Here is an 18,033-nt window from a genome sequence, read left to right as displayed (position 1 = left end):
GGGCCTCAAAATAGTCTCAGGGAACTCTGAACAAATGAATTCTGAATGAAGAAATAAAACAGCTTCCCCTCATTTGTGAAGGCACAAGAGAAACAGAACAGTACAAATGTTTCGTCTCACACACCTGATTCGTCAGTTGTAGTTGTTCTTGAAGGTTTCTCACTATTCCTTCATCTGCAAGAATATCAGTTCCCAGAGGCATGAAAGGAAGAGCCTCCAGTTGCTTCTCAAGAGACTCTTTCAACTCTGCATGCAGCCTGAAATTCAAAGAACTAAGCTCAGCAAAGTATTTTTTTAACAGGGATTTTTTTAACAACTGAAGTATATTGTACCTTCAATCTGTACATACTATTTACTTCTAACTCATATTTTAATCTATTAAGTTATGTTCTATAAACACAATAGGCAGTTTGAAATAGTTTAGTATCTAGTTCTTTTGGAGATATGGTTACATCTCCTAAACCTGGTGCCGTAATCTGTATCAAGCCCTTAAAGAGTCTAACATAAAGCTCGTGAGTACAAGATCTTCAACTATTAACAGATTCAAGGTCCTAGAAAAAAAACTTTTTAAGGTTTAGAAATCAAGAAAACCAGCAGTAGTAACAGGGCAGTGCAATTATTTACCTTTCATTTTCCTTGGTGACTTGTTCAAATTTTAGTCTCATCTCACTCATCTGTGCCTAACACAAAAATATGCAAAAATAAACACTCATTTAAGTGACAAACTTCGGTAATTCTTTCATCTTTTAATTCTGATTGATACTGTAAAAGATGGGCAATTTAATTCAGCATAATATAGTAAATGAAAGTCACTTTCTTCTTTTTTAAGGAAAGCCACAGGATGCCACTTAAATTTAACAGCTGCTTAGTCCTGTAATACCTGAGCATTCAGAAGTTATTATGAGCATTAAACTTACCTTTTGGAATTCTTACAGCTCTTACAGATTGATTCTTAATTAACTCAAGTTCTTTTAGGGATACAGTGGATAACTCTCATCTTTTATGCAGTAAGCATCTGAGATAAGAGTTTAGGAATTAGCCGGGGAGAAATTTCAGTTACATGAGTCAAATGTACTGTTTTGTTAACTAATTAGTGCAACAAAACCTTTGTGCTTCTATTGCGTTTTTAAATTGGCCAAGCTTGAAGGCTGTATTTGCAGAATCTTTATGATGGACAGATCAAACAACTTAAGTACATTAAACCAAAACCAGAGTATAACTTCTGCATGTAGATCACAAGTAAAAATTGCTTTCTGTATGCCACAGGTTTTAATTACTAAACATACCACTTTGCTTCTTGGTGATCACATGAAGCATTAAAAAGTTTCATTTTTCTGTGGCTGAAAGGAGGACAATCCCCCTCCAACTCAGGCTCCATGACAATAAACATTTAAGGAATTATTTGACTCCAAAGAATTATTAAGAATGAAGAAGGTTGGGTGTATCTACACTTGCAGGACTAAGCTGGACTGCATGGCCAAGATCAGACCTGTAAGGAAGGGGGAAATGGCTGCCTCATCTGAATGTCACCTAGGAAAACACCTGCAACCATATCAGAACACCTAGAGAAAGAAAACATGCATGTTTCATTTCACAACACTACTTCTCCAAACACACAGTAATCTCTGCAATTTGGACAATCGCCCAACCTTTTCATAGAAAGCTCTCTGTTCACCCATTTAAGGCAGACTGCAGTCCAGCAAGTTTATGAAGCATGGCACAGGCATACTTCCCTTTACTGACAAAAACTAATGGCCTAGGTATCAGTACTACAAAATGCTAAGAATATCCAGTCTGAAAGGTTAGCAACATCCATACCTGATAAAGCTGCAGCTGTTCTCTCATTTCTTCCCAGTGTTTATCATACTGTGTGATTAGAGTTGACAAGCTAAGAAGTTGAAAAACATGCTTAGAATAAATTTTGTAAATGCTGAAACATTGTTCTGATAATTAACTAGTTTTACAGAATTCTTAATCTAGCAAACAGAACAAAACAGTCACTTTTCTTTATTTCCAAGCTCGATATTCACCAAAATCAAATGAACAAATTTAATTACTATTTTAAGTAGATCATTAAAAGCAGATTTCCTGGATAACAGAACTGGAACATGGGACATTGTAAGTGAGCATTAATACAACATTAATATTTCATCCATAGAATCCCAAATGATTAAAGACTAGACTTCGTTACTGCTTTCACATACAAAAGTAAAGCGGCCTATAAGACAATGTAAAATAATGTAGTTCTACTTATGTATTTTTTCCTTCCTACTATTTTTGTAATTGATAGTAATTCTCTGAACATTCTATGAGAGTCTGGAGTGATAATACCTTAAAAGCTAACAAGAAAGGACAGGTCATTTTTATAACAGAAAGGAAATGACAACGATTATTAAACAATTTACTAATAGGCAACTGTTAGCTGAAGATTGTCAAATAAGCATTTTTAAAAACATCCACCTGACCTCAAGAGACAGCAGTTACCTGTGTTACCTAGATCAGTACAATCTTACCTGCATTTTTGTTTACTAACTTAAAATTTAGACTAGAGAACTCCTTCATTCATCTCATCCCTTATTTTACAGATTGTGCAAGAAATAAACAGAATAGTATCTAAAAATAACTGCTACAGGAACACTTCTACAGACCTCCATTCACAAGTTCTCAGAGCTGTGAATACGTGTATATAAGACCAGGTTCTCCTAGATATCTACACTTCTAAAAGCACACAACATTTTCTTTCGAATACTTTGTAGTATTCCCACTTATCATTTGGAATCAGTTACCTTTCGTCCATCATCCTGGATCTTGATATGCCATCACCACCAGGGACATTTTTCTGCAATGGTATACTTTATATATTAGTACTTGCACATGATTGCATGTAGTTTTAAATTTTTATATGCAACCCAAAGCTGTTGTTCTGCCTGTACTGTAATCATACACAATATCCCACATGATCCAGGTTTATGTTCAAAAATCCTTGAGTGCTGGCCCAATTGGAAAAAACTATTTTTTTCCCTGGAGATGCTCTGATATAAAGCATAATTGCATCTGAGGGGGAATCATCTCGCTCTTAAAAGAACAATCATCAGTTTGTGTAAGTGCTAAGTTCATTTCCATGCATCTCAGCATCAGGAAAGTGCCAATACTCTAGATTCTGCACAGACTTTCAGACAGGCTTATGCTACCCAGCACAAAAAGTTATCTTCACATGAGACCAATCTCTTAGAAAAGAGAAGTCTATAAAAGTGAAAAAGTCTACTAAAGTAGAAAACAAGTATTCTTTCAGGCATATGTTCTCCCGCATATCACAAGCTTTTGAAAATGCACCAAAAATACCAGAATTCACTGTTATAACAGTTTTATTCTGCTGCTGCTTGCAAAACCAACATGCAACCCTAGAGTTGTGTGATGGACCCAAAGCAAGGCCAGGCCACAATGAAGTGGGCTGTGCTCTATGTATGCAAAGACGTTTGTCTCAAAACCTCATCACAAAAATTCTTACTACTTCCATCCCTCAGTTCACATACCTGCTCAGCAGTAGCTCTCAAAATCTCATCTGTTTCATACCGTCCAAATGCCACATTTAGCCTCTGATCTGAAAAATACAAAGTTTGAGAATCATAGCTACTACATGGGCCATTATCTAGATAAACCTGACTGGCAGTCAGAAATATGTTTAACGGTGTAGTGCTTTGAAGGCTTCATAACATGCTTCATAAAAGTCTTCCATTTAGCACAATTGTTTTAATGAAAATAGAACTTGAAAAAGCCTACAAAGACTGTGTAATAATAATGAATTCCAGTTCTTTCATATTACTTGTTTTCTTTTAGAAATTTTAAAAAACCAAGTTTCTGCCTAGAAAGCCCACATACGCATCTTAATGATTCACGAAGTCTAAGCACAACAAATCACATTGTGTGTCCAATTCAATTAGGTGGATGTTTGACAATTAACTTCTTGTTGGGAACTCAACCCTGCAGTTCTCAATAAGCTTTCAACAAACTTAGGTCAAGAAAGCTTCACTGATAAATGGATCTGAGCACTCAAGTATATCCAGAAGAAACCCAAACAAGAAAGAAGAAATGCAGTCTGTCAGTATCTGCTTTTCCTGAAAGAAGCAAAGCATAATGAGTAATGAGACTTCACACTGCTGAGCTGGGAACATCAACTAAGGCATCACTCTTCCTTACTCATGTAACTGGCTATTGGGATTTCAGAGACTACTTGTACTACAAATGAAAGAACCAGCAGAAGGTTGGAATGGAGAAATAACAGCTCTTTCCACTTGTGTTCTTTGATCTAACAAAAACATACCATAACCAGCCGGTCAAGAGAGGTGATTATGCCACTGTATTCAGCATTGTTAGGCCTCACCTAGAGTGCTGTGTGCAATTCCGGGCCCCACAATTTAAGACAGATGTGAAGGTACTTGAATGCGTCCAGAGGAGGGCAACAAAGCTGGTGAAAGGACTGGAAAGAATGTCCTATGAGGAGTGGCCAAGGACTCTGGGTTTGTCTTGTTTGGAGTAAAAAAGGCTGAGGGGTGACCTCATTGCTCTCTACAACTTCCCGAGGAGGGAAAGGGAGAGGGAGGTGCTGATCTCTTCTCCCTGGCAGCCAGTGATAGGACGCGTGGGAACGGTTCAAAGCTGCACCAGGGGAGGTTTAGACTGGACATTAGGAAACATTTCTTTACCGAGAGGGTGGTCAAACACTGGAACAGGCTTCCTAGAGAGGTGGTCGATGCCCTAAGCCTGTCAATGTTTAAGAGGCAGTTGGACAATGCCCTTAACAACGTGCTTTAACTTTTGGCCAGTCCTGAATTGGTCAGACAGTTGGACTAGATGATCCTTGTAGGTGCCTTCCAACTGAAATATTCTATTTTATAAGATTCTGAGTGAAACCTTTGTAACTGGAATGGATAAACAGTAAGAAAAAGGAAGTCAGGAAGGGAATACATACATTTCAATTTAAAACAACTTCTCGCCTATTTTTCTTGATACACATCCCATGGTTCTTTTTCCGGTTCTAATCTTCTAAAGGAGGATATAGTAAAGACAGAGGGGATAGAAAGGAGGTAATAGTAAAAGGATGCCAAGGAACAGGAAGGGGAAAATAGCTGCTCTCATCAGCCAAAGCAGTCTCCAAACACGAGAGGCCATAGGTACAAAAGGGGACAAACCTTAAACACCCCTTAGAGATGAACTCACCTTCAACATTGAAGGTGAATCACTAAATACATTCTGATAAAAGTTCTATGCATTTAGTAGCTTATCACAACAGTATGAAATGGAATGGATGAATTATTATTTGTAGGGTTGGCTGCTGATACTGCAAAAAGCATTCATGTAAAACTCAATTCATAACTGATCAGTGCCAGAGACTAGCATTTCATTCTGAGAACCTTCTTTACAGCTACATATTTAACACAACAAATATTTATTCTACAAAGCTAAATATATCAGTGCTTAAAGAATCTCTTTTTATATGCATTACACACATTCAGCATTTTAGAACTTTGATTTCACATTCATGAAACAAGAGAAACATCAATCCATATATCAGACTTAGAGTAGACCTCTCAGTTGGCATGCAAGCTAACTTCAAATTTGCCATTTGGCACCTTTCAAAATGTATGAAGTTTTTTAAAGAGAGAATTAAACTCCTTGATAGAAAAGGCAACTCTTACCACTTCACAGTGAATTTAGTCTCAGCTCTATTTAGAGCCTAAAGATTTGTAAAAGAAGCTACACCCAGACAAATTAAATATATATGAAAAAGCAAAATACCAATATTTGCAAATCCATGATTTGTTCACATCACAGTGTAATAAATACTCATGCAAAGCGCGATAAAGATATGGGCTTTTGAGCCGGGATGACTCTGTTGGCTCAGACAGAAGCTTTTCTGCTGCTAAAGTCCTTGGAATCAAGAGCTGGTCTTTCACCTTTGGCCACCAAAGCTGTCATACAAAGTTTAGTATCAACTGAATTTTTGAGAGATGCACAGCCATGGCACTTTATGCACTGTGATCTTGTCCTACTTCCTCCTGTGCTATCAAGTTTTCCTGTAACACTAGTGTCAGGGACAGTTAACATTCTTTGGACAACACATCAACCCATTCCCTATTTATAGGAATATAAATTCTGCAGAAGCAATTTTTGCCAGTATTTTGCTGGTAAGTAATTAAAGTGTACTCTGATTCAATCATACCAAGTTTACATTAAAATTATCAAAATTGTAACAAAGAACACTTAATTAACATTGATTTTAGTCTGTAAAGCAAATTTTATGAGTAACTGGCAAGACAGCTTTTTTGCCTTTCAGGTGTAAGCCAAGCATAGGAAATGCAGTAGCTTCTTAACTAGAGAAAAGAGGCATTATGACAAGAAATGCATGTGTTTTTGGCTATTACCCTCATTAGCAGCTTTTAATTATTAGTCCTCAACTAACTACAAAAATAGTTTTGATGCTATTCACTATAGCAAACACTAGAAGAGCTACAGAATATGAATCTTCATAGCTACAACCCCAGGCAAAAGGGTTTCTACCCTCTGCAGAAATTGACCCCAGCTCCCCAGAGGCAGCGTCCAGGCCTCGGCTCCTCTGCTCCGTCCTTCAAACAGCCCCGGGGCTGCACTCAGGCCAACCCGCAATGTGTCGGGAGCAGGTGGGCAGCCCACGAAGCCGACCGCTCGCAGAGACCTCACCTGGCTCTCCCCCACTGCCGAGCTCAGTGGCCATATTTCCAGCGGAAAGCTTCACCGCCGCTGAGGGTTCCCCCCCCCAGGAAAACCTGCAAAAACCCACGGAAAAGCCGGTTATTTCAAGCCGCTCGCCACCCCCGGTGTCCAGCGGGGTTTCGCCTCGCCAGCGGATAGGGAAGAGCCGTTCGGGAGAGAAACGGAGGCAGTAAGTTCCAGGCGCCGGGGACGCGCTCCCCTCGCCCACCGGCTCCCACTTTTTTCGGAAAGTAAAGCCCCGGCTGCGGACGGGTGGGGTGGGGGCAGAAACCGCAACCTCCCCCTCTGCACCTACCCCTTCCCCTCAGCCCGGCAACCCCGCCACCACCTGAGAGGGAAACGGCCCCCGCTGCGGCGGCCGGCACTAACGGCACCCACACGCCTCAGCGACAGTTACCTGCTTCACGCCGCGTCCCCGCAACGCCTAACGGCCGAGGCGGGGCCTGCCTGGCGGCGAGGGCAACCGCGCACCCACCTACCCGCCCCGCCAGCCGCGGGCGCCTCAGCTTTTCCCTTAGCGAACTGCTCGGCCCAGAACGGCGCGTCGGTCACGTGGCAGCGGAGCGCGCGAGCCCGCAGGAGCGCGCGAGCCCAGGAAGGCGGGCGGCCGGCAGGGAGGGGTGAGGGAGGCGGCGTGCGCGTGCGTCCTGGAGCTGTGTGGCGGCTGCTGGTCAGCGCTGGAGGTTGTGGCGGGGGAAGGCGGGAGGGGGAGGCACTCGGCTTGCTGGGGAGCCGAGTTTTCTTTCAGAGTCGCAGCGGATGCCTGGAGGTGTAAGAAATCCCTGGTTAAACTTCTCTAAGAAACTTGTGGGTTAAAATAGGCGCTTACGCGTTAAACTTCTCCTCAGGAAATGCCGCCGCCGCTGCTGTTAGTGTCTGGAGGAGCTGAGGGGTAACCGAAACCGGGAACTGTCTCAAGCCCTCTGGGAGCTCATGCCTGTATCTAGTAATGAAGCCTTAACTACAGTAAAAGCTGCTGTCTCTTACACGGTTTCCAACTTTTTCCGCTGTCCTTTTGCAGCAATTAAGAAAAACGCCACTCTAATTACTTCCTGCTTGCTTGTTACCAACGTCGGTAGGGTTTGGGATGGAAGACGTAAATCCCCTCGATAAGGAGAGGCATGAGGTGATTACAGCGGCAAGCAGCAGCAGCATTCTCCTTGCTGGTGAGGTGTGGCGCTCATGTGGCTGAGGCCTGAGCCTGTCAGCCAGGTGCTGTCGGCTCTGTAGCTTGAGGCCATGCAGTGCGAGTGCTTTTAAATGGCTGAGAAAGTACTTGCTGTAAAACCATTTCATTTAGTGTTTGCGTCTCTTTACAGTGTATTAACAGCTGGCCGAGGTGTAGTGTTAAAAGGTAATGAAAGGTCTCCTCTTGCTGTTTTAAATTACTTTTACACCATTGCTTTGTGTTGCTGTTTTTATTACAATTGAAAAGCATGCTAGCCAGCTTACCTAAGTCTATGCAATGTAATAAACTTAAAACTTGCACCAACGGCCATTAATTTGGAAAATCTTAGATCTGCTGTCCTGTAAATTGAGCAACCTTAGCACTAGGTAGACTCTAACGAAAGCTAGTGAATGTTTTGCAATTTTCCGTATTACTTTAGGGTTCTTTTTAAGATTGCATGCCCTTCTATTCAAGGGTGATACTGGTTTACAACAATGGGCTAAATCTTCAGTATGTTCATTTCAGTACACTGTAAGCTGTACCTGCAGAAGTTAAAGTTTTTTACCAAAAAAAGTCATCTGTCTCTCATACAGGTACAAATAGGAACGTGTGATGCATTTTGTGTCTCATCTTCATTTTAGACACTACAGTTACAGCAGTGTCTAAAGTAGTTTAGCAGGTTCTATTATTTTACTGCTTTTTTTTTAAAACTTGGTATGTTGTGACTCTTTTCCTGAGACAACCTTTCAAATCTTGTGCACGAGAAGCTTCACATTCCTTACTTCAGTCAGGAATTGTAATAGCTAGTCATGTAATTCTCCCTGAATTTTAAGATCTTCCCAGGCTACTTTTATTAGAAGGCTATTTTATTTTAAAACACTATTGAAATCTGGCAGTATTTTCGAATAGATGTTTCAGATATTTGCCTTGCCCAGTGAATGCAAAGAGTTAAATATACTAGCACAAACTGAAAATAGAATAATAGAAAGAAATGTTGCCTTCTAAGTGCATAATGTTAATTTAATAGTGTAGTATAAAATGGGTTCATAACACTTTATTAACTTTGTTAGATGCACCCATCTACTCTTAAACTTTGCTCTTTTGAGTAAGCGATCCTGCCTGTGGAATCGTATCTTGTTTCTTTTCACAGTAAGTGCGCATAAGGCATGTGCACTCCTTTTATAGGAATTTTCCTGTTCATTTCAAAAAACGCTAGGAAGGGTCTCACCATCTGTGGATACTTCATGCTCATGCTGCTCAGTGTTTGCAGCTTAGAAAATTAAAAACACAGCGCTTGCGTACATTTCCTGTGGATTAATGTTTTCTAGATCAGTTTAAGGCTAAATAGCCCATTGAATATGTTTGAGCAGCTGTTTGCGTTGTGAAAGGGACTTGTTATTTAACATACTGCTCTTTTATTTGGTGGCATACATTGTAATTATTGCAGAAGAGTTGTCACTGTACTTGTTTAGGATACCTTTTCTTACTAGTTCTCTCTGTTTTAAACTGCGGATGATGTAGCTTTGCCTGTTTGAATTACTACTAATACTGGACTATGACCCTGTTTCTGCTGGCTTAAGAATGCTGTTAGGACACTGTTGGGTGTCTTCCCTCCCCATGCTTCGTACACTGACTGTTTTCTTTCAAATTGTGTCATCTTGCTTCCAGAAACTTGCCACTGGAGTTGGAGTGAACATTAATGATGGTAGAGTCTTTCATAGTTTCTAGGGCTATCCCAGGTCTCTTGCATAAAGCACATCTGATGCTTGTCTAGCATATCATGCTGTTAAAATGCTTGCATAGGAATTTAATTAGTTTTCAGTTTATTTAAATATAACCTTGTCCAAAGAGGTAGTCCAATATTTGACTTTCCTTTTTTACTGGCCTTCTTAAATTAAGGTGTCTAATTAGTAAATCTTTTGCTTCAGATTTTCTCTAATCTGTCATACTTCTTTGTGTGTGACAGATCATCTCCTTGATCGTGAGTATATCTACTTACCTAATGTCATTCTAGCTATTCTACCAACGTGAACTCAAAGAGAGGAGGTCTGGTGCTTTTCAGCATGAACATCTGTGAATGGAAACTGACTAGTGTGACTGTAGCAGAGGGTATAAGACACAGTTAATGCGTACTCATACGAGTAAGGCATGTACTACACCCGTTGGTAACACCTGCAGAATGTGGTAAGCCATGCTTACGTTTCTGCGAGTCCCAAGAAAATGGGGATCTGGGTAGAGATGAGGTAACACAATTTAGTGTTCCTTATTGAAGGAAACGTGGTTACAACTTAGCTACTGAGCTAGCACCTCTCTGGTCACAGGACTTAACAGCATGTGCGTAATTCTCAGGCTATGTACTGCCAGTTCCCTTCTTGTATGGTTAGGAGACGTGTAACGGAACAAACCAAGGATCACGTTTGTGGAGAAGGGAAGGAACTCATACCACTGAGGAGGGGAGGGATAAGGGCCATAAACTTGTTGGAAACTGGGCTCCACTGATTCTTTTGCTTATTAAATAGATTAAGGCTATTCTTAAGGTTTGTACAGTTATTTCTAGGTAACAACAGCTGTTGGAGTGCAGTATTCTCTGTTATTGCTGCTCTGCAAACATTCAGTGTGTTTAACAAGATGTGCTTGCAGTTTTCCTTGAAATCCTGTAATTCAGCTGGTTTGCAATGACCATGAAGGAAGGTTTTAGCTAATTGTTTCATCTTCTTGAATCCCAGATGCATGGAAGTTTTTTCTCAATCTATTTTTCTCATATTACCACATCATCTAAGATCATGTAGTGGAGACTTTGTTTTGTTTATCTGTTCTCTTGATAAATATTTCTGATGGTTTTGGAAAATGTTTATTTTAGGTACATATTTGAAATACCTTAAGCTTGGTAAGACTTCAGAGTGATTTGTAACCATGCAGGTATAAAAACCTATGAAAAGCATTCATGTAACTGTTTATTTAGTTGCTTTATAAAGCTAAACTATCCCACGCCTTCTGATGTCTAAAAACGCGGTTTGATGATTGACTTTGTACGAAAGTGTGCTTTTTTCCTGGCCAAGCAAACAGCGTAGTTGGTGCTGAAATGGAATCTGAGATCTTCTTTGACAGAAACTTCCTTTCTCATTTATGTAGTACATGAAGATGGAATTTACAATTAAACACACATGGGATGGTTTACCCGTGAGCCATGAGCCAGTAACGATTGTGCTGAAGTCGGACAATGCAGGACTGCTAATGGAAGTTAATGCTCCCTTCTTTAATGATCCTCCAGCACCACTTGGAGAGCCAGGGAAACCTTTTAGTACACTGTGGGACTATGAGGGTAAGTGTAACTGTTCTGCTGCAAATGTATCTGATTTGTGTAGACACTGATGTTCCTCTGTAGTTAATATGCCTGGTCTTTATTTAAGAGTCTATGATGGTTATTTTTTCAAACTGGTCTAATGGTTGTGAGTGTATGACGTCTAATTCAATTTGGTTTTTTTGGTCACAGTACTGTTTTTAAAGATCAGATCTGAAATGTAAAGTAAAAAAATTTCCTTTCTGTGGGGAAGCATACTAGGAGAGAATTTAGTTGTAATCACTGCCTTACCCTTAAACAGCTCCTTAAGTAACTATAAGCCATGTACTATATTCAGCTGTAAACCACCCCAAACTGTGTCAAGACTGATGCTCTTTTTCAAGGTGGTGAATTAATTTTCATCGCTAACACTGCTGGCTGTAAGATGAGTGGTTGTTTTACTGTAGTGCAACAATACGAATGACTGGGAAAAGAAGCAAATATGTTATGTCACTTGGTGGCCATATGGTGTCACTCCACTGTGAGTACGATGAGCTGGATTGATTTCAAGAATGATGAGGTTTACTCTTCCTGATCCTCTCAATAGTATAGGCACTCAAACTTAGTTTCTGGTTTCCTGATATAACTTGTGGAATAATAGAGACTTGACATATTTGAATATCAAAGTAATTTTGTGGCATATATATATGTGCATTTGCAGTAAGTAAATAGAAGTGAAATCGTAAAGATAGGTTCTACTTTTGCTTTAAGAAGTAGAGAGCAATAGCTAAAACATTTGTCTATTTTAATCACTTTTCCAAAGTACATTTGGGGAATAGAAAGGTGTGAAACAAAGGGCAGCTTATAAAGTATGATTCAAAACTGCACCCAAATGGAATGGGAATATTCTTACAGTAATGCTGTTTTCTTTTTCCTTTCCTGTCAAGACTTTCACTTTTACCTGTTGCTTTGAATAATGCAAGAATTCAATGTTTCCAGCAATTCTCTACTTCCTGATTATTGAGCTATTCTGATTAAAGCTCTACTAGAATAATATTAGCACCTCTTTGATATTATTATACTAAATAGGCTTATGTAAAAATAAAATAAAGTTAGCAATCATATCTAATTATAATTCTAACTAAATCTTTCTAATAATGTCATTGGTGTAAGAAACACTAATGCTTTGTGTTCCTGAAAGGTGATTCAGCAGTCACACCTGGCTTTCAAGTACACCTGGAATAGTAATCCCCTGTCCAAAGTATCAGCCATCTACAGGGAAAAGCCATTTAAGAGCTAAATGCTTTCTTTCTGTTTCTGAGATTTAGCAGTCTTAGTTATGGGGTGTGTGCTCTGCTGTGAGTTTATGTTCCTCTTTTCATTTTTTTTTTGTCTCTGGTGCTCTGAATCCTCAGGCTACCAGCAAACACAAGGGTTTTGCACTTAAGTGCTCTACCTGGAGTGCATGCAGTGAGTATGATTGACTAGGATCACTCTATCTTGGTCAGCTTTGTTCACAGCAGGCATACTAGGTGAAATAGATGTGTGCTGATGCTTTTCTTACCGCATTGGCAGCGGTATTAGACCTGCCATTTTTCTGCTGCATCAGGATGAGTGTTTCCAAAGCTGGAGTTGGTAAAGTAAATAAAATCACTACAGTGCTTTATAAAGCTCCTTATGATAATAGGCATTTAAAAAATAAAAGCTCTTCAAGTTACAATTATGGCACAGCATTTCAAATAGTTAGGAAGCTGTCAGTAGCATGTACACAGCTAGACAAACTCTGGCATGGCATAGGCCAAAAATCTTGAAAACAGAATTGTTTTAGTGGGATGTGAAGGTGTCAGGATATTACAACATAGTTAATACAAAATACTGACAGCCTACTTTTTTTCAGTTGTAGAAGCATTTTTCCTGAGTGACAGAACTGAACAGTATTTAGAAGTTGAACTTTGTCCGTAAGTACAGCACTCTGAAAAAGTCACAAATGTTAATTTGCATTTCCAGTTCTAATGCTTGTAAGATATATGTATGAGGAAGGCTGGGTACAGAAATTGTTCCAATATGGGGAATATACACATTTGTGGCAGAACAGTACACTAATAACTTGGCATCATTTTAAGAAAATTGTGCTTTGATTTTTTTGACAGCCATGGACAACACTTGCTGCTGCTGCTTTCTGGCAAAAGAAGAGTATGGAAAGTAAGTGGTCAAGTACATTCATAATGTACAGAAAAACTACTTGTTTTTAGGTACATGTTGCCTAATTGGAAGGTGATGTTACCTCCTTTTTTTTTTTCCTCCTTTAACAGAAAGAACTTCCTTTAGAGTTTGAGGTGACCAGAATGAAAACCAAATGGGAGGGTAAAGCTCATCTTCCTTGGAATTATTTTCCACCATGCACTAACAAGTTCAATGCATTTGCAATTCATGGCTCAGGAGAAGAGAGAAAATATGAAGCGCTTCATCCTGTGCCTCGACATGAATTACAGGAAGGACAGAAACCAGATTTGTAAGCATGAAATTAGCTCTTTTGTAATATAGTTGCACTATTCTTGGAATACTTAAAAAAGCTAATCTGATTTTCAGATTGAGTGCCACTAGTATTTTAATTATACTGCTTAGCCCCAGATCCATTGGCACTATACTTGGTATATAAAGCATTGTGGCAGATTGGTTGTAATTAGCGCTTGATTTCTATTTTATCCCCTAGGTGCATAGAAAATGATGCATTCAACACCATTGGCATGTGTTTTATCACCTTCCTCAGCTAAATCATAGATAGGTTGTTCTACTTTTTCCTTGCCTCCAGCACCTCCTGAAATGCCATTTAGTGTTAATTTCACCAGATACGTTTCCAGTAAATCTCTTTTGCTTCTCCCCTATTGTTCTAAACAACCTCACCTCTACAGGTGGCTCCATATTATGGAAAAATTTGAAAAGGCAGACTAAACTGAAAAGTATAATAAAAGGATACCCAGTATCAACAGAAAAACTAGAATATCTTAAATTGTGCTTTGGGCCTGTTTATTTTCTTTGACTGTGAGGCTGAGATGATTTGAAAAAAAAAAAAAGCTGCTACTTCTGGGCATTTTGTATAAATGAACTAGCTCTAGCGGGTACACTATAGTTCTTATGCAAACTTGTTACTCAACACACAATGACAGCGAGGTAAGGTAAATTTTAGACAAGTTACCCTTTTTTGCCTTTATTTAAGAAAAACTTAGCTTCTGCAACTGTTTATTTAAAAAAATTCTAAGCTATTGCTAATAAAATACTTTCTCTTTATCAGTGTTCCGAAAGAAATAGATACTTCTCTTTTTCTGTGGTAAACTGGAGAATGCCTGTAATATTTTTCAGGAAAGGATTATTTCTATTCTTTCTACAGTACCCCTTCCAAAAAAACCCTTGACTTTTTCAGACATTGGTAGCAGATGCAATTATGTGAAGAGGTTGCTCCTTGCTACTTTCATTGCTCTTAGTTTGTCTTTACTCTTACAAATTACTTCCTAATAAGAGAATTCCATTTACCTTTTTAAATGTCAGGTGTTCTGTCTACTGTTTGGCAGTTGTTTAATGTAAGTATTAATTAGCAGTTGGCTTCAGTGTCTTCCTTCTATTGTTTCTGTGTAGTAGCCTAAAGGAGAAATTCTTAGCAAGAACTGATTCTTAATGTTTAAAAGAAAATGAGATTTATAGTCTTACAGAAAAAATATATTTACTAGCTCATTGTCCTATCCAGTCTTCCTCTTTTCTGTAAGGAAAGGATATCCCTGTGATACGATTTTTCAATTGGTCGAGTTGTAAATTTTTACTCTATTGGAGTGTGGATAAGTCATAAAGCAGGATATCACTGTGCTCTTTCTCTGACTGCAGTTCCAAGCAACATAAGTTGAGGGAGTTTAAAAGGTGAGCACTTTGTTAACTTCACTTTATGCTGTGTGATACTTGTTCATAGCTGAGGATTTTTCCCTGTGTTTTCCAGTACAAGATTTTCAGAAACACAATAGTGTTTTTTATTTATAAGCTCAAGTTTTGGAAGATGAACACATGGAATGCTGGTTACATTCCTGTCCCAAGAAAACCTGAAAATAAAGATTAATTAAACCTATTGAAGATACTGCCTTTTATTAAGACTTGCAACTTTTTTGTTTATTTCTCCTCTCTTTGCAGTCATCGCCTGGAATTTTTCAAAGCTTTGAACCTGAAAAGACTAATGGGAGAAGATTGGAAGCAGCCTGAATCAGATATATGGAAGTCTCTCACTAATTAAATGGATTGAGGCATAAATTTGTATAGCATTAAGGTTGGATAAGCTGTATGGAAACAACTACTTCATTCTGAGCAGAGTTTGTAAATATCAGATTAGTAAGACTTTCCTTGACACCAAAATCACTGATCAATCTTAAAATCAACTGTAAAGTATCTGGGCTGGTTGATTCTAAATGTGTGAAGTATGCAACGGCTTGTGTTTCAGTTCATCTGGGTATCGAGTTTTTCATCTATGCAAGAGATGAATCTGCTCCTACCAATGAAGGGGAAAAAACGTGCTAAAATTACAGCTGTGTTTTCATGAGAGCTCTAAGCCTGACAAGGCCAATATCTGGCTTGGAATCTTTCAGTTTCCTGTAGTTGCTGCATTTCTGCTGTATTTTCACTGCTGCTTGTTTGTTTCTTGGCTGTTGAATGAGATTCTTATGTGCCTACTCTTTTTGACTGCAATCAGGAGAAAGAATGCCTCCTTCAGGAACAGAAAAGAATATAGCTATCATGGCATTTTGTGGCCCAGTACTTGCATTGCCAGATGCTGTGGAAATATAACACTACCCTTTCCTATACCTTCCTATACCTGAAGTTTTCCCTTGCACAGGGCTGAAGGGGGAGCTTATTCCAGGAAAAGCTTCTGAGAGAAATAATGTTTAGTAAAACCTTTTGATACAGTTGTGTGCCTACAAAAGCTTGTTTATTCCAAGACCTTGTCACATCACCTTAAGGATTCAGCTCAGATGTATGAGAATTTTGTTTGCATGCCACCTAACATTGGAAGTACTCTAATTGTATGTGCCTACATTTTCTACATATGGGCATGAATATTTTTAACAGTACTGAATACTGTTAGATGCTAATCTGTAAACTCTCACAGGATTTACAAATGTTCCTTTTTTGTCTAGCATAGTAAGTTCTGCTTGATTGTGGCTGCTGACTTGATCCTATATAAATTAACTTAGAAAATGGGAAGCTTACTCACTAACCAGATCCTACATCTGAAGAGTTAGGTGACTTCAAAATCAAACTTCTTTGGTTTAGTTCAGAATGAGGATTCAGACCAAGACATGGTCCTCAGTCCTTCACTAGAAATAGGACTTCCTGCATCCTGTTGAAATGTCATCATCACAGGGTAAAAGGTGGTCAGGTTCTCTAGTGTTGTGAGAAGGATTGTTTTGGGAGTCTTGGAGAATATGACTCAGTCATAATTGAGGGAGTGTCTTTCAGAAGTTATGCCCTGAGGATGTGGTGTTGGGACTCATCCTTTTGTGTAGCATTTTCTACTGAACAATTTAGAATCCTACAGGTTCCTGGAAGGGACTGCTGTTCTTGTAGTCTAACATCCTGCTCAAAGCAGGGCTATTATTGAAGCTAGATGAGTTTGCTCAGGGCCTTGTTGTGTTTTGAATAACTCCAAAGATGGAGCTTCAAATGCTCTGGGTAGCCTGTTTCAATACTCAACTAGTTCTGTTACGAAAACTTATCTAATTGCCATTTCCCATGCTGCAACTTGTGTCCATTGCCTTTTGTCCTTTCTCTGTGTGTCTCCAAGAAGATTAACTTTTTCTCTATAACTACTGATTAGGTAGCTGAAGATAACCCTTAGCTCCCCATGGATTTCTTTAAATGTTGTAATTCTCAGTTTGCCTTTTGTGACTCTCATTAGTAAGCACCTTCCACTCAGATAATACTGACAGACAACTTAAAAGTGTAACTTGGGTTGTAACTCGGAGGCAGCAATGCTGCCAGGCCTTTCTTGTTTATTTAGCTCATAAATGGTTCTAAAAATCTCGTGTGTAGCTTTAGACATCAAAATGCCTGTAAAGTTTTGCACAAGACTGCACTCTAACTCATATTACTAGAAGGATTCTCTGTTCTCTTCTGAGCTTGTATACAGTAATAACCATAGTCTGATGGTCATGTTTTCTTTGCTATCTTTAAACTTAACTTTACCTGTAAATTCTGCCTGAGAAGAAAAGATGGGAATATTCTGCCTTTGTGAAGAACATCTTCTGATGTGATTAATATCTGAGATAGAATGTGACTTCAGAGTTTTTGTTTGGCTTTAGATTCCCTCTTTGTACTTTAGTTTTATAGAACTGTACTTTCAAGTTTAAGGATATTAGGCTTTTTCAGATGCAGACTTTGGCATGTCAGTGCACTCAGCTGTCCAATTGTTTTTGCTATCTTTTAATTAGACGCTATAGATTCCTTGCTATAAAGTGCCATCTGTTGAAAATTATAAGTACTGTACATTCAATTGTTTGGCTTCTTTTCTACCTTCAATCCATGTGTACAGTTTTCTAAAGAATGGCATCAGTCTGAAATATTGAATAATCCAATAAATGTTGATTAAAAACATCTTCTAGATACTGACATCTCAAAGCTGCTTTTGAAATTTCAGTCAAAAGTAAAAAACATTTCACTAAACTTTTAGACTTCATTTGAAATGCTTTGTCAAAAAAGTGCGTGCAAAGGTTCAAAATGAGTTTACTATTTTTCTCACAAAGGTTGTTTTCACGTGATGAAATGTGTTTTGTATGTAAAGGACAGCAAATCAAATTATTTA

At 38.9% G+C, this 18,033-nt stretch overlaps 2 protein-coding genes across 8 annotated transcripts in view; one reads left to right on the top strand and one right to left on the bottom strand.

Moving 5' to 3' along the window:
- The window catches only part of SCLT1 (sodium channel and clathrin linker 1), a 52,408-nt gene extending 44,967 nt beyond the window's left edge, over positions 1–7,441 (bottom strand). For 5 of the 7 annotated variants that reach the window (XM_075150157.1, XM_075150158.1, XM_075150154.1 and 2 more), the window contains exons 1-7: positions 7,148–7,441; positions 6,718–6,803; positions 3,534–3,601; positions 2,787–2,839; positions 1,819–1,888; positions 625–680; positions 125–257 (exon numbers count right to left, since the gene is read on the bottom strand). In XM_075150157.1, the coding sequence (XP_075006258.1) occupies positions 125–257; positions 625–680; positions 1,819–1,888; positions 2,787–2,839; positions 3,534–3,601; positions 6,718–6,751 (414 nt within the window). In that variant the 5' untranslated portion in view covers positions 6,752–6,803; positions 7,148–7,441. Of the gene's footprint in view, positions 1–124; positions 258–624; positions 681–1,818; positions 1,889–2,786; positions 2,840–3,533; positions 3,602–4,321; positions 4,908–6,717; positions 6,804–7,147 lie in introns of those variants that run through there. The other 2 variants (XM_075150159.1, XM_075150161.1) reach the window with 2 other exon arrangements.
- A 133-nt stretch (positions 7,442–7,574) lies between these two features.
- C4H4orf33 (chromosome 4 C4orf33 homolog) lies at positions 7,575–17,798 on the top strand. The gene is made up of 6 exons (XM_075150162.1): positions 7,575–7,876; positions 11,051–11,240; positions 13,096–13,156; positions 13,349–13,400; positions 13,511–13,710; positions 15,372–17,798. The coding sequence occupies exons 1-6, from the start codon at positions 7,838–7,840 to the stop codon at positions 15,469–15,471; spliced, it is 642 nt and encodes a 213-aa protein (XP_075006263.1). The 5' UTR covers positions 7,575–7,837; the 3' UTR covers positions 15,472–17,798.
- Positions 17,799–18,033: the final 235 nt, after the last annotated feature.

This window comes from Calonectris borealis, chromosome 4 (assembly GCF_964195595.1).
Source record: "Calonectris borealis chromosome 4, bCalBor7.hap1.2, whole genome shotgun sequence".
Lineage (NCBI taxonomy): Eukaryota > Metazoa > Chordata > Aves > Procellariiformes > Procellariidae > Calonectris > Calonectris borealis.
The sequence above is the reverse complement of the archived record's forward strand: the minus strand, read 5'-3'. Positions and strand labels throughout refer to the sequence as shown.